Source organism: Peromyscus californicus, unplaced genomic scaffold (assembly GCF_007827085.1).
Source record: "Peromyscus californicus insignis strain IS unplaced genomic scaffold, ASM782708v3 Scaffold_4__1_contigs__length_199733344, whole genome shotgun sequence".
In the NCBI taxonomy this organism is placed as follows: Eukaryota; Metazoa; Chordata; class Mammalia; order Rodentia; family Cricetidae; genus Peromyscus; species Peromyscus californicus.
Genome location: NW_026294562.1, coordinates 104,316,854 through 104,337,174, shown reverse-complemented (window position 1 = coordinate 104,337,174; position 20,321 = coordinate 104,316,854). Strand labels below are relative to the sequence as shown.

Below are 20,321 nucleotides of genomic sequence, written 5' to 3'. Positions count from 1 at the left end.
CTTCTCAGTGCTCTGAAGCCAGGCTGGCTGGCCTCTGTCCACTCCTCATACTGCTGATGAGTCAGTCGCCCAGGAGCTGAACACGCCCCGTCTGCTTCATCCCCACCACGTGGGGTGCTTCAAGGGCACCTCACAGGGCCCAGGCCTGGCTGGAAGTGATGTTTTCCAATGTGCCTGTCACACAATGGACCCTTAATGCTAGCTTCTTCCTTCCTTATGCACACACACCCTCTTTCCTTTACACAACTCCAATGGCACCCGCATAAATCTCACTCCAGCAGCTGCTGGGGACAGGCACGGTGGGAGGAGCAGGAAGCAAGAGAGCCAGGCTCTGAGCTAGAGACACCAAAGTGAGCCATACCACTCTCTCAGGAGCCTATCTGCACGTGAGGCAGGAAGCTGCATGCTGAGCTCCCATAAGCTCAGTAGAGATGGGGACATGTCTCCTACCAGAAGCAGTTCTGGAAGGGGGTGGTTGGGGAGTGGGGATGATTGCTCAGTCAGTAACGTGCAAACATAAAGACTTGAATTCAACCCCCAGAACCCACATTTAAAAGCCAGGCATGGAGGAGAATGCTTATAATCCCAATGCCAGTGAGGAGGGGACAGGTGGATCCTTGGGACATGGTGGCCAGCCAGCCTAGTACTCCAGCCAATGAGAGACTCTGTCTCAAAAACCATGGTGGATGGCTTCTGAGGAACAAGACCCAAAAGTTATCTCTGGCCTCCACATATGCAGGCTTACACAGGTGCACCTACATGTATACACACACACACACACACACACACACACACACACACACACACACACACACACACACACAATACTAGCAACAACAACAACAAAAATAATCAAAGCAGAAGGCTGGCCCCCTTGAAGCAAGAAGTTCACACAGACTTCTGGATCCTAAAAGAGAGGCAGGAAGGACAGAGATTCCTGGAGAATGGAGGCCACGCTCCCAGTGAGTTTTGTGAACTTCAGAACAAAAATGGGGGCTGGGAGGAGGAAGGGGGGCATTTCAGAATCCCAAAGCCACCAAATGTCTGCTCTGGTGGCTGGTTCAGGGCCAGCACATCAGCAGTTTTGGAGCTTGTTGGAGATACAGGCTCAAGCCCCACCCTAGCCTGCGAGGGAGAAGCTGCACATTGGCAGGGCCTGTGAGTTCACAGTGTGTTATCACAGTCAGAAGAGCTCCACTCTCAGGGATTGCTCCATCGTGGGAGAAAGGCTGAGAAAGGAGAATCCTCTGTCCTGTTTGCCACTGTGTTAGTGACAGCCCTGAGCCTGGATGCCCCATCCAGGGGTCCTTGAACTAGCATAGCCATATCCTGGCCTCCCCCATGCAGGAAGCCATCCTTCTTCATAGGGGGGGTGGAGGGAGTTGTTCACTACAGAAAAGGGTCTGGAGCCTGGTAGTGGTGCTCTTGCCAACTTGAGGATACAGTGTGTTCCTGGAGCCTCAGATCCCCCTGAGACGGGGTGAGGTAGGCAATACAGTCCGGAAGTGCAATAATGGTTTTCTCATCGATGCCTGGCGATAATCTAAAGGGTCCAGGTGCTATGATTTGCCCCTCAACCCAGCCCTCCTTTTTAATGGTGTGTCAGCTTCTGTCGGCTATCAGGGGCCCCAGCTCGACTGGCTGCTGGTGCCTGGAAGCCCACATTCCTGGGCTGTGATGGAGTGTATACTAGAGGCCCAGGCTGGGGATACCCCGAGGTGTGCTTGGCTGTGAGCCCTGAGGCCTGGCTGCCTGAGGAACATCAGAAAGCTAAGAGCTTTCTCTCTTCGTTGATGGGGCCAGGGGGTATGATTAGAGGCTAATGTGGCAGAGTTCGGCAGGACAGAGATCCAGCCAGACCTGGAGACAGGGCCTATCCCTGGTATTGGGGAAGAGAGGGTTGGGGTGAACTGAGGTTCAGTGGCTGACCGGGGGACAGTTGTTGAGCAGAAATACTAAAAATTCTTGAGCTAAAGTCAGACTTGGCTGGGTTTTAATACAAGCTTTGTCACTTTTTAGGTATGTGGTGTGGGGACAAGTCACTGCTGTGTCTGGTCTCAGTGCTCCACAGGAAACTGGTGGTGTAACCCTCCTGAGGCCATGATGACACGCATAGACCTCATAACAGCAATGGACTTAAAAGTACACCCAAATGAAGCCATTAAAACAGGACATTCTTTTGAAAAGGAAAAATGCATGCAAGCACACAGCCCATGCAACACTCCAAGAACCCCCTTCTCCCACCCACTTCTGCTCTTTGCCTGTTGGTTTCTCTCTCAACCCCCTGGAAAATTCCATTCCCAAACTATGCAACCCCTTGTCATCCTCTCCCCAATTCCCCTCTCCTGTGGTGCTTTATGCTGTGACTTTCCTCTAGCAATAAGGAAAGCAGAGAGAAAGTTGCAGAGAATCCTGTATGAGCAGCCATGTCTTACCCGGCTGCTACTGTTATTTAAAAGGCATATTGTTACGATTTTATGTTGTGTGTGTTTGTGTGTCTGTGTGAGAGAGAAAGGGCGGGGGGAGAGAAAGAGAGAGAAGAGAGAGGAGAGAGAAGAAAAAGGAGAGACAGGAGAGAGAGAGAGAGAGAGAGAGAGAGAGAGAGAGAGAGAGAGAGAGAATGAGAATGTGGAAGAGGGCACCAGATCCCCTGGAGCTAGAGTAACTAGTGAGCCATCGTGTGGGTGCTGGGAGCCAAACCCGGGCCCTCCGGAAGAAGAGTAAGTGCTCTTCACTACTGAGTCATCCCTCCACCCCCTAAAGGGCAAAATCTGACCCAACACAAGAGGTGTCCTGGCCTGGAACAGCTCTTTCCTCACGGTTCCATCCTTTCCCTATGGCGGGCATTGCAATGGCAAAGGCATCTTTCCCTTTGAGGATGGAGAACTGAATTGGAGAGTGGGCAGAGAGGAGCCTACCAGAGGGGGGCAGAAGGGGAAGGACCTGGCAAAAGAGGGTAGATGGGTTTCTAAGAACACAGGAAGGGGTTAGCTACTGCTCAGGATGTCGATGCAGAAAGCTGCCCTTCTAACAAGAAGAGCCAGTGCTACACCCTGAAACTTAAATATCTCCCCAGGACTCATGTGGTCAGGAGTTGCCCCCTGGCTGATGGGCCACTGGGAGGCAATGGACTAAAGGACATGGAGCCAAGTTGAAGGAGGTAGGCCACTGGAGGTACACCCTTCAGGGGTGAGTTCTCCCCTCCCTCCCCCACCCTCCCTTTTCCCTCCATCCTTCCTAGCCTCTAGGAGGTGAACAGCTTTGTTCCACCTCACCACAAGATGACAAGACCAGGTGACCATGGACTGAAACCTCTGAACCCATAAGTTAAAATAAACACTCCCAAGTTGATGTCAGTCGTTTGTTTATTTATTTATTTATTGTTTTTTCTTTGTTGTTTTTCAAGACAGGGTTTCTCTGTGAAGCCCTTTCCTGAACTCGCTCTGTAGACCAGGCAGACATCGAACTTGGAGATCCACCTGCCTCTGCCTTCCAAGGGCTGAGAATAAAGGCATGAGTCATCACCACCCAGCTGATGTCTGTTATTTTGTCACAGTCAGATAAACTCCAATTGTAGGCTGCCTTTTCCTTTTTTTGGGGGGGGGGGTGTGTGTGTTCATGTGTGTGCACATGCACGTGTGTGCATGCATGCATGAGTACGTGTGTGTGTGTGTTGGGGATTAAACCCAGGGCCTTGTGCATGCTAAATACATACTCTACATCTGAGTTACATACACCCTCAGCCCCTTGCAGAAGGGTATCGATGGCAGAAGCCTGACCAGGGATTACTGAGAACCCACTCCCAACATCAGCATCCAGTTTGAATCTTAATGACAGATAGATAAACTAACGCTCAAGGAACAGCAAGTCTGTACTCCATTGAAGATGACCACAGTAACTCACGTCCTCACTGAACTGATTCCTCTACACCAAGGGTCTGCCTGAATGGGAGACCCACTTGCATCCCTATTTCAGTCTCTACTGTTCTACAGCCAGTGTTTGACAACCAATCAAAAATAAAAGACAGTTGCCAGGGCTGGAGAGATGGCTCCACGGTTAAGAGTGTTTGCTGCTCTTCCAGAGGACCTGGGTTTGGTTCACAACTACAATTGGTAAACCCAATTCCAGGGAATCCCACACTCCCTCTGGCCTCCACAGGCACACGGTGCACACATGTACATGCAGGCAATACACTCATACATACAAAATAAAGATAAACATTTTTCAAAAAGACAATTGCCAATAGCTCCTCAGACAGAAGGGACTTCATGAGCCCTTTCCATCCCTGCTGGGATTTCAGCTGGCTTAGCCTTGTGGAGATCTTGGGCATGCCATCACAGCCGCAGTGAGTTCATGTGTGCAACAAGCCTGTCCCTTCTGGTGAAACACTGTTTTGCTTCAGTCAGCCACTGTCACTGGCTCTCTTAACCCTTCTGCCCCCTCTTCCTTCATGATCCCTGAGCCTGGTGAGGAAGGGGTGTGATAGGTAGAGCTGAGCACTCTGAAGTCTCTTATGATCAATTGGGGGTCTCAGTATTAGTGACCATCTACACAAATAGAAGCTTCTCTGATGAGGTAAAGAGATGCAGTCATTTATAGGGATGAAGACAAGAACTTAAGGGGCAGTTCAATACTGTGTCCATTTAGCAAAGTAACAGTACTAGGTTTTCTCCTAGGACCTAGGACCTAGCCAGCCATGAGGGTTGGGCTCAGTGGCTAAAGTGAATCAGAAAAGACAAATGGGGGAAAAAAATCTAACAAAATGGGCAGGCTTAAATCCAACCACATCAATAACTACATTAAATATAGGTAGTTTAAATACATAATCAAAACAGAGATTGTCATATTGGATGAAAAAGCAAGATTCAACCCTGTGTTATGTGCAAGAAACTCATTTAGACATAAAGATATAGACAGGGTTGAGTGCAAGAAACTCATTTAGCCATAAAGATATAGATAGGTTAAAAGCAAAAGAATAGAAGGCTGGGGGTGTAGTTCAGTTGGTAGAATGTTTGCCTAGCATGCACAAAGCCCTGGGTTCTATTGCCAGCACCCCCATAAACTGGGTGTGGTGGTGCTACATGCCTGTAATCCTGGCAACCAGGAGGTGTAGGGAAAAGGATAAGGAATTCAAGGTCATCCTTGGCTATATATCAAGTTCAAGGCCAATCTGAGCAACAGGAGACTGTCTCAAACTAACAAACAAAAAGTAAAAGAATAGAAACAGTATGTCATAAAACATTAACCAAAAGAAAATTCAAATGCTTTTAAGATTTTTCTCTCTTTATCATTTGCCTTGAGCTGACTGACTATGAAGTATCTTGGTATAATTTACCAAATCCTTTATTTACCTAATATACCAATAACACATATGCCAGATTGCTTGATATTGTCTCCCAGTTAACTGATGCTCCATTCATTTAAAAGTATATTCTTCAGGCTAGAGAGATGGCTTGGTAGTTAAGAGGACTGACTGCTCTTCTAGAGGACCTGGGTTCAGTTCCCAGCACCCACGTGGCAGCTCACAACTGTCTGTAACGCCAGATCCAGGAGACCTGACATCCATGGCAAAACACCAATACTCATAAAATAAAAAATAAATATTCTTACACTGTCTCATTTTGGATAGTTCTTGTTATGCTGGCTGGACTAGAGCAGCAAGACTCTGGGCCCTCTAGCCCTTGGCCCTGTGAAACAGGAAGCTTTCCAGGTGACTGGCAGGAACAGGCACCATCCTGACCAGCTGAGATTTCCTCTAATCCATCATGCTGCTTCTTTTCTGAGCCTTGGGACCTCCTCGTACGGATGCACAGGTCCCTGCTGACCTTTTAAGGAGTCTGCAGATCTCAGCACAGGTCCTTGCATATCCTTGCTCCCTTGGGTCTCTCCGCACTGTTTCCTGTTTCACTGATGGAGCCCACTAGGCTCTGCCTAGGTTCTGCTCCCTGTGCTGTGCAGTGAAGCTTTCTCCTATGCTGATGCAATTATGGGTGTCAAGAATTCTGGCCTTTGGTGCTTGATGTCCAGCGTCTTGAAAACCATTGTGCCACTCATTGTTGGCCCAGAAGAAAAAATCCATAACCTATTGCTCTGCACTGATCAGAATTAAATGGCAAAGGCCCAGGGGATTATGTTGAGGCATGTTTATAAGTCAGGATGATCAGGAAAGGAGATGGAGAGGGAAAAGAGTGGGACAGAGAGAGGGAAGAGGAGGAGAAAAAAAGAGCAAAGGGAGATCATACTGGATCGTTTGGTGCTGGAGAGATGGCTCAGTGGTTACAAGCATTTGGGGCTCTTGCAGAAGGCCTAGGTTCAGTTTCCAGCATCCAAATGGTAACTCATAAGTATCCTTAGTCCCTGGTGATTTGACAGCTTCTTCTGGCCTGTGTGGGTACTGTATGCACATGGTGCAGGGCACATATGCAGGCAAAACACTCATATACATGAAAGTAATATATCTTTGTTAAAAGAAAAGGAATGATTTCGGGAGGAAATCCTTGAGCAAGCTGGAGGGACGCGGTGGTAGAGAGTGTGACTTTAACAGACACTCTTCCACTGTGACGAACATTAGGCATGTGAGTTCAGCTGTAGGTAGGTCAGAGAAATGGCACAATGGTTGGAAGAAGTGGCTTAACTTGGTTTCCCCAGCAAAACTCCAGACAAGCTTAGGAAGAGCCCCCAGGAAAGATAGTAGGGTCACGACAGAGAGAAGGCAGCAAACAAGGAAACACTTCCAGGAGTTACTGCTGGGTACCGGGGCCTGGTGCACAGGAGGACTCAGCAGGAGCCCCAAGGGGACTTCTGACCAGCTTCCAATAGCTCTCAGTTGAAAGAGGGCATGCCTGTCCCAGCACTTGGAATCCCTGTACTACGGAGATGAAGACTGGTAGATCCCAGGGCTCTCAGGCCAGCCAGTTAAGTCTAGTGGGTAAGCCCCGATTCCCACTAGGAAACCCTGCCTCAAAACACAAAGGGAGACAGATCAGTCAGTAAAGTGTCTGCCTCTCAAGTATAAGGACCATGTTCAATCCTCAGAACCCACATAACAATGCTGCATGTGGTGGTACACCCTGAAATCCCAGCATTGGGAAAAGGCAGGATCTCTGGGGTTCACTGGCCAGGTTAGTCCAGCCTAACTAGAGAGTTCCCAAGCCAATGAAAGACCCTGCCCCCAAGGAAGTGGATGAAGATGACACTCAAGGTTGTCCCCGGTTGTCCCCACATGCATGTGTGCCTCCCATAAAGCATGCATGTGTAGCCCACAGAAACACACATAAATAAGAAATCAACACTGGGTTGTGAGGAACAATGTCTGAGGCTGACCACTGGCCTCCACACACTGGAACACGTGGTATACCCACACAAACACACACCGATGCAGAAAAAAGATTAAAGGGTACAGTGCTTGTCACTGCTTGACTGCAGATGCAGACTGACCTGCCACCTCACACCTGTGCTCACACCTGTCCTCACACTCCTCTCCTTACACCTGTCCTAACATTCCTGTCCCCACATCTGTCCTCACACCTGTGCTCACATCCTGCCACCTCACACCTGTCCTCACACTCCTGCCACCTCACACCTGTCCTAACATTCCTGTCCCCACATCTGTCCTCACACCCCTGTCCTCACACCCCTGTCCTCACTCCTCTGACCAGGAAGGCCTGACCTCACACTAAGCCATAAGAAACCCTCCTTACTAGTTCCTTTTGTCGGATGTTGTCACCGGGTGACTCCATGGTGGCCCATGCCTGTAATCCCAGCACTTGGGAGGCTGACGAAGCAGGAGGAATGTCTCCAGTTTGAGGCAAACCTGGCTAAATAGTGAGACTGAAGCTAGCCTGAGTTACTGTACAATACCCCATCTCAAAACACAGCAGGAGCTGCACACTGAAGCAGGGGTCGGGCTCAACCTCTCCCTCACTCCTGAAATCTCTAGGGCAGGCCAGCTGTCTACTTTAGGTTTGCACTCTAGTCCAGATCTCCTCCAGACTCAGAGGCCTCCTAGTGACAGCACTGAACCCTACTTCTTTTATTCCTCCTCCAAGGCTGCGTTCTCAATGCCGAGCTGGGAAGTTGTTAGAACTATGCTCAGCATAACGGTCTCACAGCAAGAGATCACGAGAGTGCATTTCTGGAAGTTATGTACCATGGTTCAAATGAACAATAACAACATCAACAACGTCCTGTGGCTTCATTTATTTGTGCTGTAGTCACCGGAAAAGTCGTCAACCCCCAAATGACTCATTCCCTGAGGTTCTGAATATGATCCTAAAATCACCACCCATGGTCTTCCTGTCCTTTGAAGTGACAGAACAAATGACAGCAGAGATGGGCACTGTCCCCCGAGTCCAGAATGGATGCTACATAAACATCATCTCAACAATAACATCTCACAACAATAACATCCTCATCTAAAAACAACCCGAACTAAGGATGTTGTTTCTGCTGTTTGCTTGTGCCCTTCAGTTAGGAAGCACTGCACCTGTGTGCAGAGACCAAAGACCAAGATGGTTTGTGGGGTTTGTATAGTCAATTAATGAACTTGCTGGTGCTTCCTTTATGCAGGCCCTGCTCTAAGGGCAGGAAAGTGAATTGGATTCTCAGAGTGAAAGTTGTGGTCCCAGGTGAAAACATCCAGAAAGAAGATGTGGATGAGAAGGCTAAGGGGTGGAATAGGAAGTGTCCTGGGAGGTGACCTGAGATAGAAGATTAAAGAGGGCTTCATAAACAGTTACGGGTCAAGGGCTGGGACATGGCTCAGTCTGCCAAGTGCTTGCCATGTAAGCATGCGAACCTGTTACATCTCCAGCACCCATGTAGAAAACCCAAGCGTGGTGGCATGCATTTGTAATCCCAGCACTGGGGTGCAGAGAAAGGAGGAGGATCCTTGGAGTTCACTGGCTGGCTAGTCTAGCCTAGTCAGAGATCCTGCTTCAAGAAACAAGGTGGGTGCACTGGATGAAGAAGAAGCAAGTGGGGGAAAGGGCCTGTCAGATTCTTCTAGCTAGACAACGATAGCACTATGAAATTAAAACCCAAAACAAGCAGCCCTTTCAATCACGTTGCTAAGTCCAGAGATTCTGACAATACTTTGTAGGTAGGTGGGAGTGTGACAGTCTTTATCTAGGTGGCTTCTTAACTATTCTGAGGCCATTGCTCACGGGCACCCCACATCTGTTTCATTCTACCTTTGGATGCTCTGGCTGTAGCATACCCCACACCTCTACCCACATAGGGAATATCAACCTCATCTGCTACCTCAGCACCAGGGGGTCGCCTTCTTGTAGTTTCTCCTGACTCAAAATACTGCCCCTTCTTCCCAGCACAGACAAGATGCTATGGTCAGGGGGTAGCAAGCAGGAGTCATATGGAACAGCAGGTGTTGATCTTGGTTGGGACAGCTTAAGGCTGAAGTACTTTTAGGAAATCAACTGTGAATAGCCAAGGCAATGAGTTTGCTCACAGAAGAGAGCATACAGGTACATACTTGAGTCACTAGAGAATTGGAGCCAATGCATCTACTCAGCAATGTGCTAACCTGTACAGCTTCCTTTTTGGGAACCCAGCACCAGCCAGACCCTTCTCCTGTCATCCAAGGCCAGTGCACTGGCAGTACTCCCTCATATTAGAAATCCTCCTTAGAGGAATCTCACCAGGAACAATTCCTTACACCGAAACAAAGCCAAGTAAAATGATAGAACCAGGTACAGTGCACAGCTTAGTTCCAGCTATCTAGAAAGGCTGAGGCAAGAGAATCAATTGAGCCCAAGAGTTCACAACTAGGCTGGACAAGAGTGAGATCTCTCACCTCAAAATAAACAAGCAAACATCCCCAAAGCAGCTATGTATGGTGTGACATATGCCTTCAATCCCAGCCCTTGAGAGGCGGTGATGGGAGGACTATGGGTTTGAGACTAGCCTGGGCCACAGAGTGAAACTCTCAATAAATTTGTTTTCTAAAATCTGTTGACTACACTTACCCTTACAACAACGACCTATTTTGTTTGTTTATAGTGACTCACGGGACTGTCTGTGTTCTCCAATTCTCTCCATTCTCCTATAGCTTTTCAGAATTTCATCATTTTCCCAAGGTCATCAATGACTTCCTTGGGGCCAACCTCAAGGACATTGTATTTGATGAACTGCAGAAATTCTTTTTAGGACTGTGAGATGGCTCAGCCACTGGTAAAAGGTCACCAAGCTTGATGGTCTATTTGACACCTAGAACCCACATGGTAGAGGAAGAGAACTGACTCCTGAAAGTTGTTCTCTCTTTGGCTCCCTCTAAATGTAAAAATAACCTGAAAATGAATTGCTTCTTTATTTGTGTCTAGGACACCAGTGTCCAGTTTCACCTCCCACCCTTCTGGCCATCCCTTCCATCTTCTTTCTGGTTCCATCATCCTGACCCCATGTACTGCACTGTCCTAGGGCTCACCCACTCAACCTCTGTCCTTCTGATCACTGGCCTTTCCATTTGATGTCTAGTAAGCATCTTCAACTTAATGGGTGCCTAACTCAGTCCTGCTCTCACTCCCTGATATGAGAACTCCAGGCTTTCCCGTTTCAATGGCCATTCTACTCTTCCAAGGTGCCTGGTTCAAATAAATACCTTGGTGTTGAGTGACATCATTAAAATGTTCTATGCTCCCATCCCCCAACAAGCATCGGAAACCAAGCAGAAACTGTGAGAAGCAGCCTCATCAGAGTTCTGGAAAACAGTTACAGCAATAGCAAATACTCAGTAAAGAAAAAAGGTAACTTCAAAACGTCAGGGTACTTACCAGGAACTGGTGGAGGCAGGCAAGGGAAGCAAGCCGCTGTGTAAAGGGGACCGTTTCAGTTGGGTTGGTGGAATAATTCTAGTGACGGACAGTGATGATGGCTGAACATTGTGAATGCACTAAATGCCACCGAGTTATATTCTTAAAACAGTTAAAATGGTAATCTCAGGTTATGTATATTTTGACATGAGAGAGAGGGGGGACAACTGATGGCACTCTGTGATACCACCCAGCTCATGTCTGCACTGTGGGAGCCTGGTCCCTAGCTCTAGAAACAGCAGAACAGAGGTGCCAGGTACACTCTCCTGTTTTGCCCTTCCTAGGGTTGACAGTGTCCTAAAGACTGTGGATAGCCCACAGATGCCGAGGGTAAGACTTGCTTGGGTCTAACACAGGTAACTCACCCTGAGCCCTGGAGGAAAAGGTGGAGGACAGTTTGCTGGGGAGGCAGACATTCAAAAGCACCTCTTGGGAGAGGGAACTTGAAAACACTCATCCCAAAAGACCTGAAACTGTCACCTCCACTGGGTCCCTAGGATCTCTGGACGTCTAAGTAAGGCTGAACGGCCAGATGAGAAAAGCAATTTACAAAGATTTTTGTCTGTTTGTTTAGCTCCTGGGATCCAAGAAAATCTGTCAAATGTTAGTTGAACACCAGCTAGGAATACAGACTTCAGTAACCACGTGTGAGGAAGAAATCAATCCATGACAAGTACAGGAATAGGCACTAAACAAATGGATTGCTACAGCCTTGAACAGCTAGCCAGGAAAAAACAAAAATCTGGGCTCGGTGTGCATGCCCTTCATCCCAGCAGAGGCAAGCAGATCTCTGTGAATTTGAGGCCAACCTGGTCTACACAGTGAGTCCCAGGCCAGCCAGAACTACATACAGAGACCCTGTTTCCAGAACGAACAAACACCACCACCCAGAGAAACCTGAGAATGTTTAAAAGACATTGATTTACATGACTTAAAAGACAAATGTATAAAAATGATTATAAATCTGTTATTGGGTACATAAAAATATACTTTGTGATAACATGAAAAGAGAGAAGCTACACAGGAACATGAGTTTTGAAGTTGGTATTGATTCAAACTGGATTGCTACATATTTAGAACATTCACTATAATTCCCACAGTAGCCACAAGGGAAACATTTAAATATCCTAGAAGAATGTGGGTAAAGGTACTTCTCTCCAGGCCTTACGTGAGTTCAATCCATGGGTCTCACACAGTGAAAGGGAGGAGAGTCTTTTTAAGTTGTCTTCTGATCTCTACAGGTGCACCATGGCACATGCCCCTCCCTCCTCCTTCCAAATAAATGTCATTTTAAAAGTTAAAAAAATCCCTAATATGTACACCCAAAAATGAGTGAGGAAAGAAGACTATTTTAGGGAACCACTGAAGAGGTTTTTAAAATGCTGCAAGGAACTGAGAGTGACATCAGGAAATGCAGTTTTGTTCTTATGCACCAATACAACTAGATAGTGTGACCAAATTAGTTCACTATGCCTGCCAGCTCTGGTAGCTTAGGAGTCTTTTGACTTCCCCCCCAACACACACACCCCCTTTGCTGTAACTCCACTCTCTGTTCCCACCACCCTGTCTTAGGAGTCTTTTGACTTCACACACACACACACACACACACACACACACACACACACACACACACACACCCTTTGCTCTAAGTCCACTCTCTGCTCCCACCCCCGTCTTAGGAGTCTTTTGACTCCCCCCCACACACACACACCCACCCCCTTTGCTCTAAGTCCACTCTCTGCTCCCACCCCCGTCTTAGGAGTCTTTTGACTCCCCCCCCACACACACACACCCTTTGCTCTAAGTCCACTCTCTGCTCCCACCCCCCTGTCTTAGGAGTCTTTTGACTCCCCCCCCCCCACACCCTTTGCTGTAACTCCACTCTCTGCTCCCACCCCCCGTCTTAGGAGTCTTTTGACTTCACACACACACACACACACACACACACACACCCTTTGCTGTAACTCCACTCTCTGCTCCCACCCCCCTGTCTTAGGAGTCTTTTGACTCCCCCCACACACACACCCACACCCTTTGCTCTAAGTCCACTCTCTGCTCCCACCCCCCTGTCTCTGAGTTGGGTTGTCCCTGGACAGCTAGCTTGCCTCCTCCTCCTCTTTGCCTAAACTCTCGTTTTTCCTTTAGACTATAGCTCACATTTCTCTGAGGGACACTTTCTGTAGGAGCCCCGTTTACAGCCTTCCTAAACACTCAGTATTTCCACCATCATTCTTACTATTTATTGCTAGTTGTAGTTCTTTGATTCAAACGCATTCTTACTAGCTTAAAACTTCCCCAGTATGGGACTCCTCCTCCCTCGACTGATGTTTCCAAGTTCAACCTCTGCAGATGTACTCCAAAGATGCATGGAAGAGAAAGAAGAGGAGGACCCTACAAAGAACCATGGTGGTTGGGTGTGGATTTGCATAGGTAGCAAAAGTCTTCTTGAAACAATCAGGTAATGCAGGGCAAGAACTTCAACCTCTGTTGTCTTCAGCCTTTTGGAACTTATGCTCAAGTAGCATACTGGGCCTCAAGGCCAGACTTGCCTACCTTACAGAAAAACCCTCGACTTGTAAGCATGGAAGACAGAGCGAGCCTTCTCACAAGTCCAAATCTGTGCCCGTTTCTTTTCTTGGTCTAGTACACAGGTTAACTCAGAAGCTTGCAAACCCACAGCACAGAGGCAGCCAACTTCTCACTAGCCTTTCTGGAAAAGGCCTTCCATATATTTCCTCTTACTGATTTGTGAAACACTAAAACAGAAACAAACAAACAACCAACCTGAATTAAGGAGCTCTGTGAGAAGCTGCCTAAGGATGATGAATGTTACACAGTCAAGTTCCTCTGCCCTTCCAGAGGCCAGTCCTCTTGCATGGCACAAACATGCCCTTCTAGAGAAAGCAGTAAGGCATGCCTCAGAGCAATTCCATTTGCAGTGTCTGTGAACTCTTTCCTTTAACTTCTCAAGCCCTTGTTATCTGTGTATAAAATGGAATGGTGTGACTACTCAAAACACATCCAATACCTAACTCCTTGCCTGGCATTTTTACATTACTGTTGGTCCAGCCTTTAGAGTCCCAAGGTTAGATTTTATGTTATGGGAAGTGCAGAGAAAATGCAACTGACTCAAGTTCACATAAGCAATAACCAAAGGAGCCAGGGACTCAAACCCAGGCCACTATTCCTTTGTACCCTGTCTCTTGCCACCCTCTGCCCAAGCAGCCTATTGTGGGAGCCTTAGAAAGCAATGCATTCAAAGAACAAGCTTTCAATTCTAAGACACAGTTTAAAAATATTAAGTAATGCTACATCAGAGAGGAAGAACTAGAGCTGACTCAAAAGATTTTAATGGTGAAGAATTACTTTCCTCCTAATAGTAGTAATGCTTCTTATACATCACAAATTCTCAATTGTAGTAATACCACTGAAAAGAAGCAAAGGGACCAAAGAGATACTTCTCCAGAGATAAACCAGTGACTAAGACACATATGAAAAGTGTTCATCATTAGCTGTAAGGGAAATGAAAGTCACAACCACAAGGAGGTAGCACTGTAGATACTAGGCTGGCTACATTAAAAGAGCCAATAGCAAGTGTTGGCAAGAAGCCCTCATGCACAGGTAGAGTAAATGCAAAAACACCTGGTCTCTGTGGCAAACAATCTTGCCAGTTCCTTAAAAGATCAAAGGTAGTTACTCAAGAGAATTGAACCTTAAAGATAATTTGTGCATTAGCATTTGCAGCAACACTGCTCATAGTAGTCACAAAGTAAAAACGCATGTGCCCATCAGCTGATCATTTTTACAGTGTGACACATCCATGTACTGGAACAGCCATAAGGAAAGAAGCACTGATACATGCTTGTTGCAACATGGAAAAGTCTTGAGTTATGATACCACATGAAAGCCATCACAAAGACCATTTACTGTATTCTATTCATATGAGGTATCCAGAGCAGGAAGTCCATAGGGACAGAAAGATGAGCAGCCCTCTAGGGCTAGAGAGGTGACTGGTGATGCTGTTTGGGGTACTTTTGTTGATTGATGAAACTGTTCTAAAACTGACTTTGGTAATGGGTGTTCTATCTGAAAAATCCTAGAAACCATTGAGCCACACACATTATATGTTTAAGTATATGGCATGAATACTCAATAAAACTGGATCTCTTTGAGTTCAAGACCAGTATGGTCGACATAGTGACTTCCAGGTCAGTCAGAGCTACATAGTGAGACTCATCTCAAAAATAATAAATAAAAATGAAAACTATAAAGTCTTCTAAATTCACCATAAGTTATACCTGTAACAGTAGGTACTTTTTTAAAGTTTACTTTAAACCAAATCTTTTGAAATTAGTAAGTTTGCCCTCAGACATATTATGTAGCAGAGAATAACTGTGATTTCTCATTTTCCTGCCTCTCCCTCCCAAGTACTGGTATTATAGGCATCCACCACCGTGCCTAGTTTTTCTGCGGTGCTAAGGATTGCACTCAGGGCTCTGTGCATTCTAGGCAAGCACTCTACCAACTGAGCTACATCTCCAACTCCAAACCAAATTAGATTTCTAATGGTTTTGTAGAAGTGCATCATTATCTCTAAATATCCTTCAGAGACAGCTTACAATTACTTTTAATTTATGGACTTAAACATGAAACAAAATAATGCTATCAATTTCAGCAAAAGCATATCTGGTGATAGATCCATACATGTTATCATCATTCCACTTAAGAAACGTAGAGAAAGTGGCTGAAGTGATGGCTCAGCGGTTAAGAACCATCTAGAGCCATGGTTGCTATTCTAAGAGAGCCTGGGTTCACTTTCCAGCACTCATGTGGTGGCATACAACTGTCTGTAACTCCAGTCCCAGGGGATCCATGGGCACTGCATGTACATGGTGCACCACACACATAGGCAAAACACTCACATATGTCAAATAAAGGGGAGGGGGTGGAGACCTGGGGAATATGGTCAAAGAACATATACATATATATATATATATATATATATATATACACACACACACACACACACACACACACACACACACACACACACACACACATATATATATATATATATGTATGTATATACACTTACATGCTGGGGCTGAGGAGATAGGTCAGTAAAGTGCTTGCCACACAAACATGAAAACTGGCACTCACAGGAAGAGCCAGGCCATGACTTGTGCTTATAACCCCAGCACTGGGGAAGTGGAGACAGGCAGCCAGTCTAGACTAGTGAGTAAGCTCCAGATCCTTGTTTCAAAGAATAAGGTGGGGGCCAGATGTCTCAGTGGGTAAAGTCATCTGCTGCCAGGCCTGGCTACCTAAGTCAGATTCCCAGGACCAAGATGGTAGGAGAGCCAATTCCCACAAGCTGTGTCCTTCAGCCTCCTTAAAAAAACCAGGAACCAAGAAGATGGTTTCTGAGCAACAACCTCACGGTTAATCTCTGCTGAGTATGTGCCAACTAAAAGAAGAGAAAGAACCCCAGAATCATTGGAGCTCCCCGCTTCCTTCCCAAGCAGGAAGCCCCGTCTGTGAGCTCCAGATGGGTAGGGTTTACCATTTGCTCACTGTAATATCCTTGGTGGTTAGATTATCCTTTATGGACCTGGCACATAAAAAAGGAATGAATAATACCTGCTCAGAAATTCATGCTCTAATTGGAATTAGAACTGTTAAAAGGAAAAAAAATCAATCTTACTTGATAATTCATGTGTGTGTATTATGTGTGGGTGCATATAACTTTTGAAATGTAGATTAAATGAGACTCATTTGGCATTTCAGCTGCTGGAACACAGTAAGGTTAAATTCTGAGAGGGACATGGGTATGCTATCCTGATAGAAGATATGAAACATAACTTACTCAAGTTTGTTCTTGTTTCCTGATCCATGTGTATTCAAAAGATATTTTATTTTATAAAAACTTATACCTGCAAGTAATGGATTGACCATAACAGGGCTTACCCTGGAATACATGGATGCTCTTGGGAGCCCACAAGCCCCTAATATTGTATGCAAAATCTAACATGTGTACTGGCATGTGTACATTTTTGGTGATTGAGTTCATAGTTTAGTCAAATTCTTGAAGACATCTATGACCCAAGAGAGGTTAAATTATTTCTTAGCTAGGAACAGTCACAAAGTGGTTGAAACAAATCTGTACAATAAAATGCTATCCAACAGCTCCATCTATTGGTGAGTAATTATCACCTAGTAGAAATGGGGACAACCACCAAGAGCAAGCTTGTCTCAGGGATGCTCCTGCTGAGACGTTCAGTGTCACTCTAGTGTGAGTTTATTAACTACAGCATCACAGCTTCTTCTTCCCAGGTGTAGACGCAAAAATTAGGAGGTGGGTGATAAATTCTACTTACAGTACTTCAGCACCAAAAAATTGGGCAGTTATGCTGATAAATGTATATACAGTTCAACATTTGTCAGTCTTAAAATGCTTATTTATAGTGAAATTCATATAAAACCGTTAAAAATTTTTCTATTTACACTTTTTAAAAATGAAAAGTATAGTTTCTTCTGCCACAGCTTGTCAAAATTCGTACCCTCCCATCCCTTACCCTTCACTCAACTTGTGATAGACAGCAATCACAAGAACAAAACAGCACGTAAACAACTGCTCCCTAAAAAAGTAAAAACTTAAAAACATTACATTTAGAACTGTAGGTGAACTTTTTCATACATTTCAAAGGGGCTTAAAGAAAAGTAGTAAAAGTTATTCTCAAAGTCTTATCAGTCCCACATAGGTGTGCAACTTCGGTATCAAGAGAGCATCAGTGAACAGAGTTCATTTTCCTTAACACAACTCAACATTTCCTTTGGGCTAGAAAGGTCTTTTCTTCTGCTTCCCACCAAACCTTCTCTAATCCATCTTCTTAAAGGGGGGGAGGGGAGGTGGGAAGGCCAGGCGATCCAGCTTCCTAGGACATGTAGGAAAAGGGATTCAGCCTGCTTGGAAACATTTACATTAAATAAATAAGCAAGTGTGGAACACCACAATAAATTAGTATACAACCACAGAGCATATACAAGCCACCCCAAACACTTCCTGGTTAGTGATCTAATGTTTACCCTCCAGCAAGGACTCTCTAATGCCAGAACTTTCCTAGGTATTCATAAACTAACCATGAACTGAGCAAATGTAAAATGTTAACCAAAGCAACACTTCCAGGGATATGCAAAAACAAACACAATTTTAAAAAATGTTCAGATACATCATTTCAAAAATACAAACTCTTCACATTCTCCTTTCTTTTCCTTTTAATATTCTCTGGTGGCATTTGCGCAGTGAAAAGCAGCTGAGAACCACTCACAGGAAAGTCTCTTTCCACTGCCAGACAAACTTGGCACTGCCTAGCTCCAGTAAGCTGCCAGGTCTCCATGGGTGTGCATCTTTTCCTCTGCTTGCTTTCTTGCTTTCTTTTTCCTCTCCATTTTTTTTAAGTACATTCCTCTGTGAGTTTTATCTTGTTAAAATGCTGCTCCTGCAGCAACATCTCATTGAAACACCGTGTTTCTAGGTCCATAGCCTAAATATAAGCAAAGTGCTTTTTTTAGACAACAAATCATAGGTTTCCCTGGACACTTGGTAACCAAGCAGGCTTTAAAGTGCACTCTGGTGTCTGAACACTAGGACCGCTCAGCAGAGCTCTGAGAGGGGCTGGGCTCAGTTCCATCCTCCGTGCTACTGTCTACATCCTGCTCCATCGCTGTCTCATCGTCATCCAGCTGCTGACTGGTGAAGTTGTTCAGTTCAAGAAGCCCACTGGGCTCCACTACCACGTTGGAGCTGGAGTGACAAGGAATAGCGTACTGGGGAATGGCCTGGAAGAGAAGATGCAGCAGAGTATGTTTATAGTGAAAAAAGGACACGGGAGAATGCCCCCGAACTAAGCATAGAAAACAGAAAGTTTGGCATGGACCAGACAACCTCCACAACAAGCACTGCACTAGCTCTCCCACATGGCAGTCTACCGCATCCCGTGGCAATGTTGTATGGAAACTATCACTCTCTTGGTACAAGTGAGCAAACGTGAGGTGAGAGACATCCGCAAGGTCACACAGCTGCCAAGGTCAATGCTGGATTCAACCTCAACTTCTGTACAACTCAAAGTGGTCTTTGTACTCCTGTATGGGGCCTCTTCCAACAAAGAAGGCTAATGGCCCCTGGAAATTTCGAAGGCAGGCTTTAAAGAATGCTTTCATCTTACCTGAATTTTACCAGGTTTGTTTTCTTTTCTGAGACAAGATCTTACTATGAAGTCCTGGCTGGCTTAAAACCACTATATATCTAAGGCTGGCCTCAAATTCACAGAGATCCACCTGCCTCTCCCTCTCAAGTTCTGGGAATAAAAGCATGCTCCATCACACACAGCCTGAATTATACAATATTTTTGTTCTTCATCTGAATGACTAGTTGCTGACACACAATAAATTTTAAGCCTCTTTGGTGGTTCAAAGAGGAAACCAATTTGTTTAGTCATAGCACAAACACCTTTACTGCAGTTAAGTAGTGAAGGTATTCAAATATAAGAGAATGCCAAAAATCTGCCATTTAAACAGCTAAAAAAAATTACTAAGTGAACACTGGTGGGGCCCCTTGCTAAGTACTTATTGGTGACTTAGGGTCCTACCAGATTCTTTTTTCTTCCTAACTTTTTTTTTGGGGGGGGTTCGGGGAGGGTCCTCATGTATCCCAAGCTGGCCTTGAATAGATTATGTAGCTGAGATGGCCTTAAACTTCTGATCCTCCTGCCTCTACCTCCCAAGTGTGGAGATTGCAAGCATGCATCACCATGCCTGGCTATAGATACCTTTTAACAAGGAATATCAGTTATATCACACCTCTGCTCCTAATCCTGGGCAGGAATGAACTGCATTTTCATTCCTGCTAATACAACGCAGAAAAATCATTTTCAACTAAACCACCCAAATGAGTATGCAATCTAAGCCCCAGCTGTCACAATCCATTTTAGTAAAATCAGTAGCAGTTACCATCTGTTGGACAAACACTGAGGCAGTCCCTGTGCTAGATGCTTAATTTTATTAACCCTTACACAGAGTCTATAAATTAGGCATTACTTATTCCCACTACCAATGAGGAAACTGAGACAAGAGTCACCTTAGCAGTCCAGCCCAAAGTAGTAAATGGCAAAATCAGAAACCCATCCCTTTCCCAAAACAGCCTATCTCTTCAGGTAAAAAACCAGCAGCAACAAAACCTTTTGTTAAGAAATATGTAATTCACTAAATTCATTGTTACAGATGAAAAAATATTTGAATAATTTTGGCTACTTTGACTCATCTTAATTATCAAGTATTTAATTATGTCTCATTTGGTTTAACAATGGTCAATTTGTGTTCTCTCATAGCTTAACATCATTGCAAATGGAAAGCTTATTGTATGAACTTTGAAGCACACAACAGTGGCTCTGTGCCAATTTTAAATTATCCACAGGTCTGTAAATGGGAATTCTCAAT

At 45.4% G+C, this 20,321-nt stretch overlaps 1 protein-coding gene and 1 non-coding gene across 14 annotated transcripts in view; one reads left to right on the top strand and one right to left on the bottom strand.

Moving 5' to 3' along the window:
- The first annotated feature begins 4,985 nt into the window (after positions 1-4,985).
- Positions 4,986-5,058, top strand: Trnaa-agc (transfer RNA alanine (anticodon AGC)). The gene has a single exon. It is a non-coding gene; the product is annotated as a tRNA-Ala (tRNA).
- A 9,096-nt stretch (positions 5,059-14,154) lies between these two features.
- The window catches only part of Emsy (EMSY transcriptional repressor, BRCA2 interacting), a 78,143-nt gene continuing 71,976 nt past the window's right edge, over positions 14,155-20,321 (bottom strand). For all 13 annotated transcript variants that reach the window (XM_052761100.1, XM_052761111.1, XM_052761102.1 and 10 more), the window contains one exon: positions 14,155-18,665. In XM_052761100.1, coding sequence (XP_052617060.1) covers positions 18,471-18,665 — 195 coding nt within the window. In that variant the 3' untranslated portion in view covers positions 14,155-18,470. The remainder of the gene's footprint in view (positions 18,666-20,321) is intronic.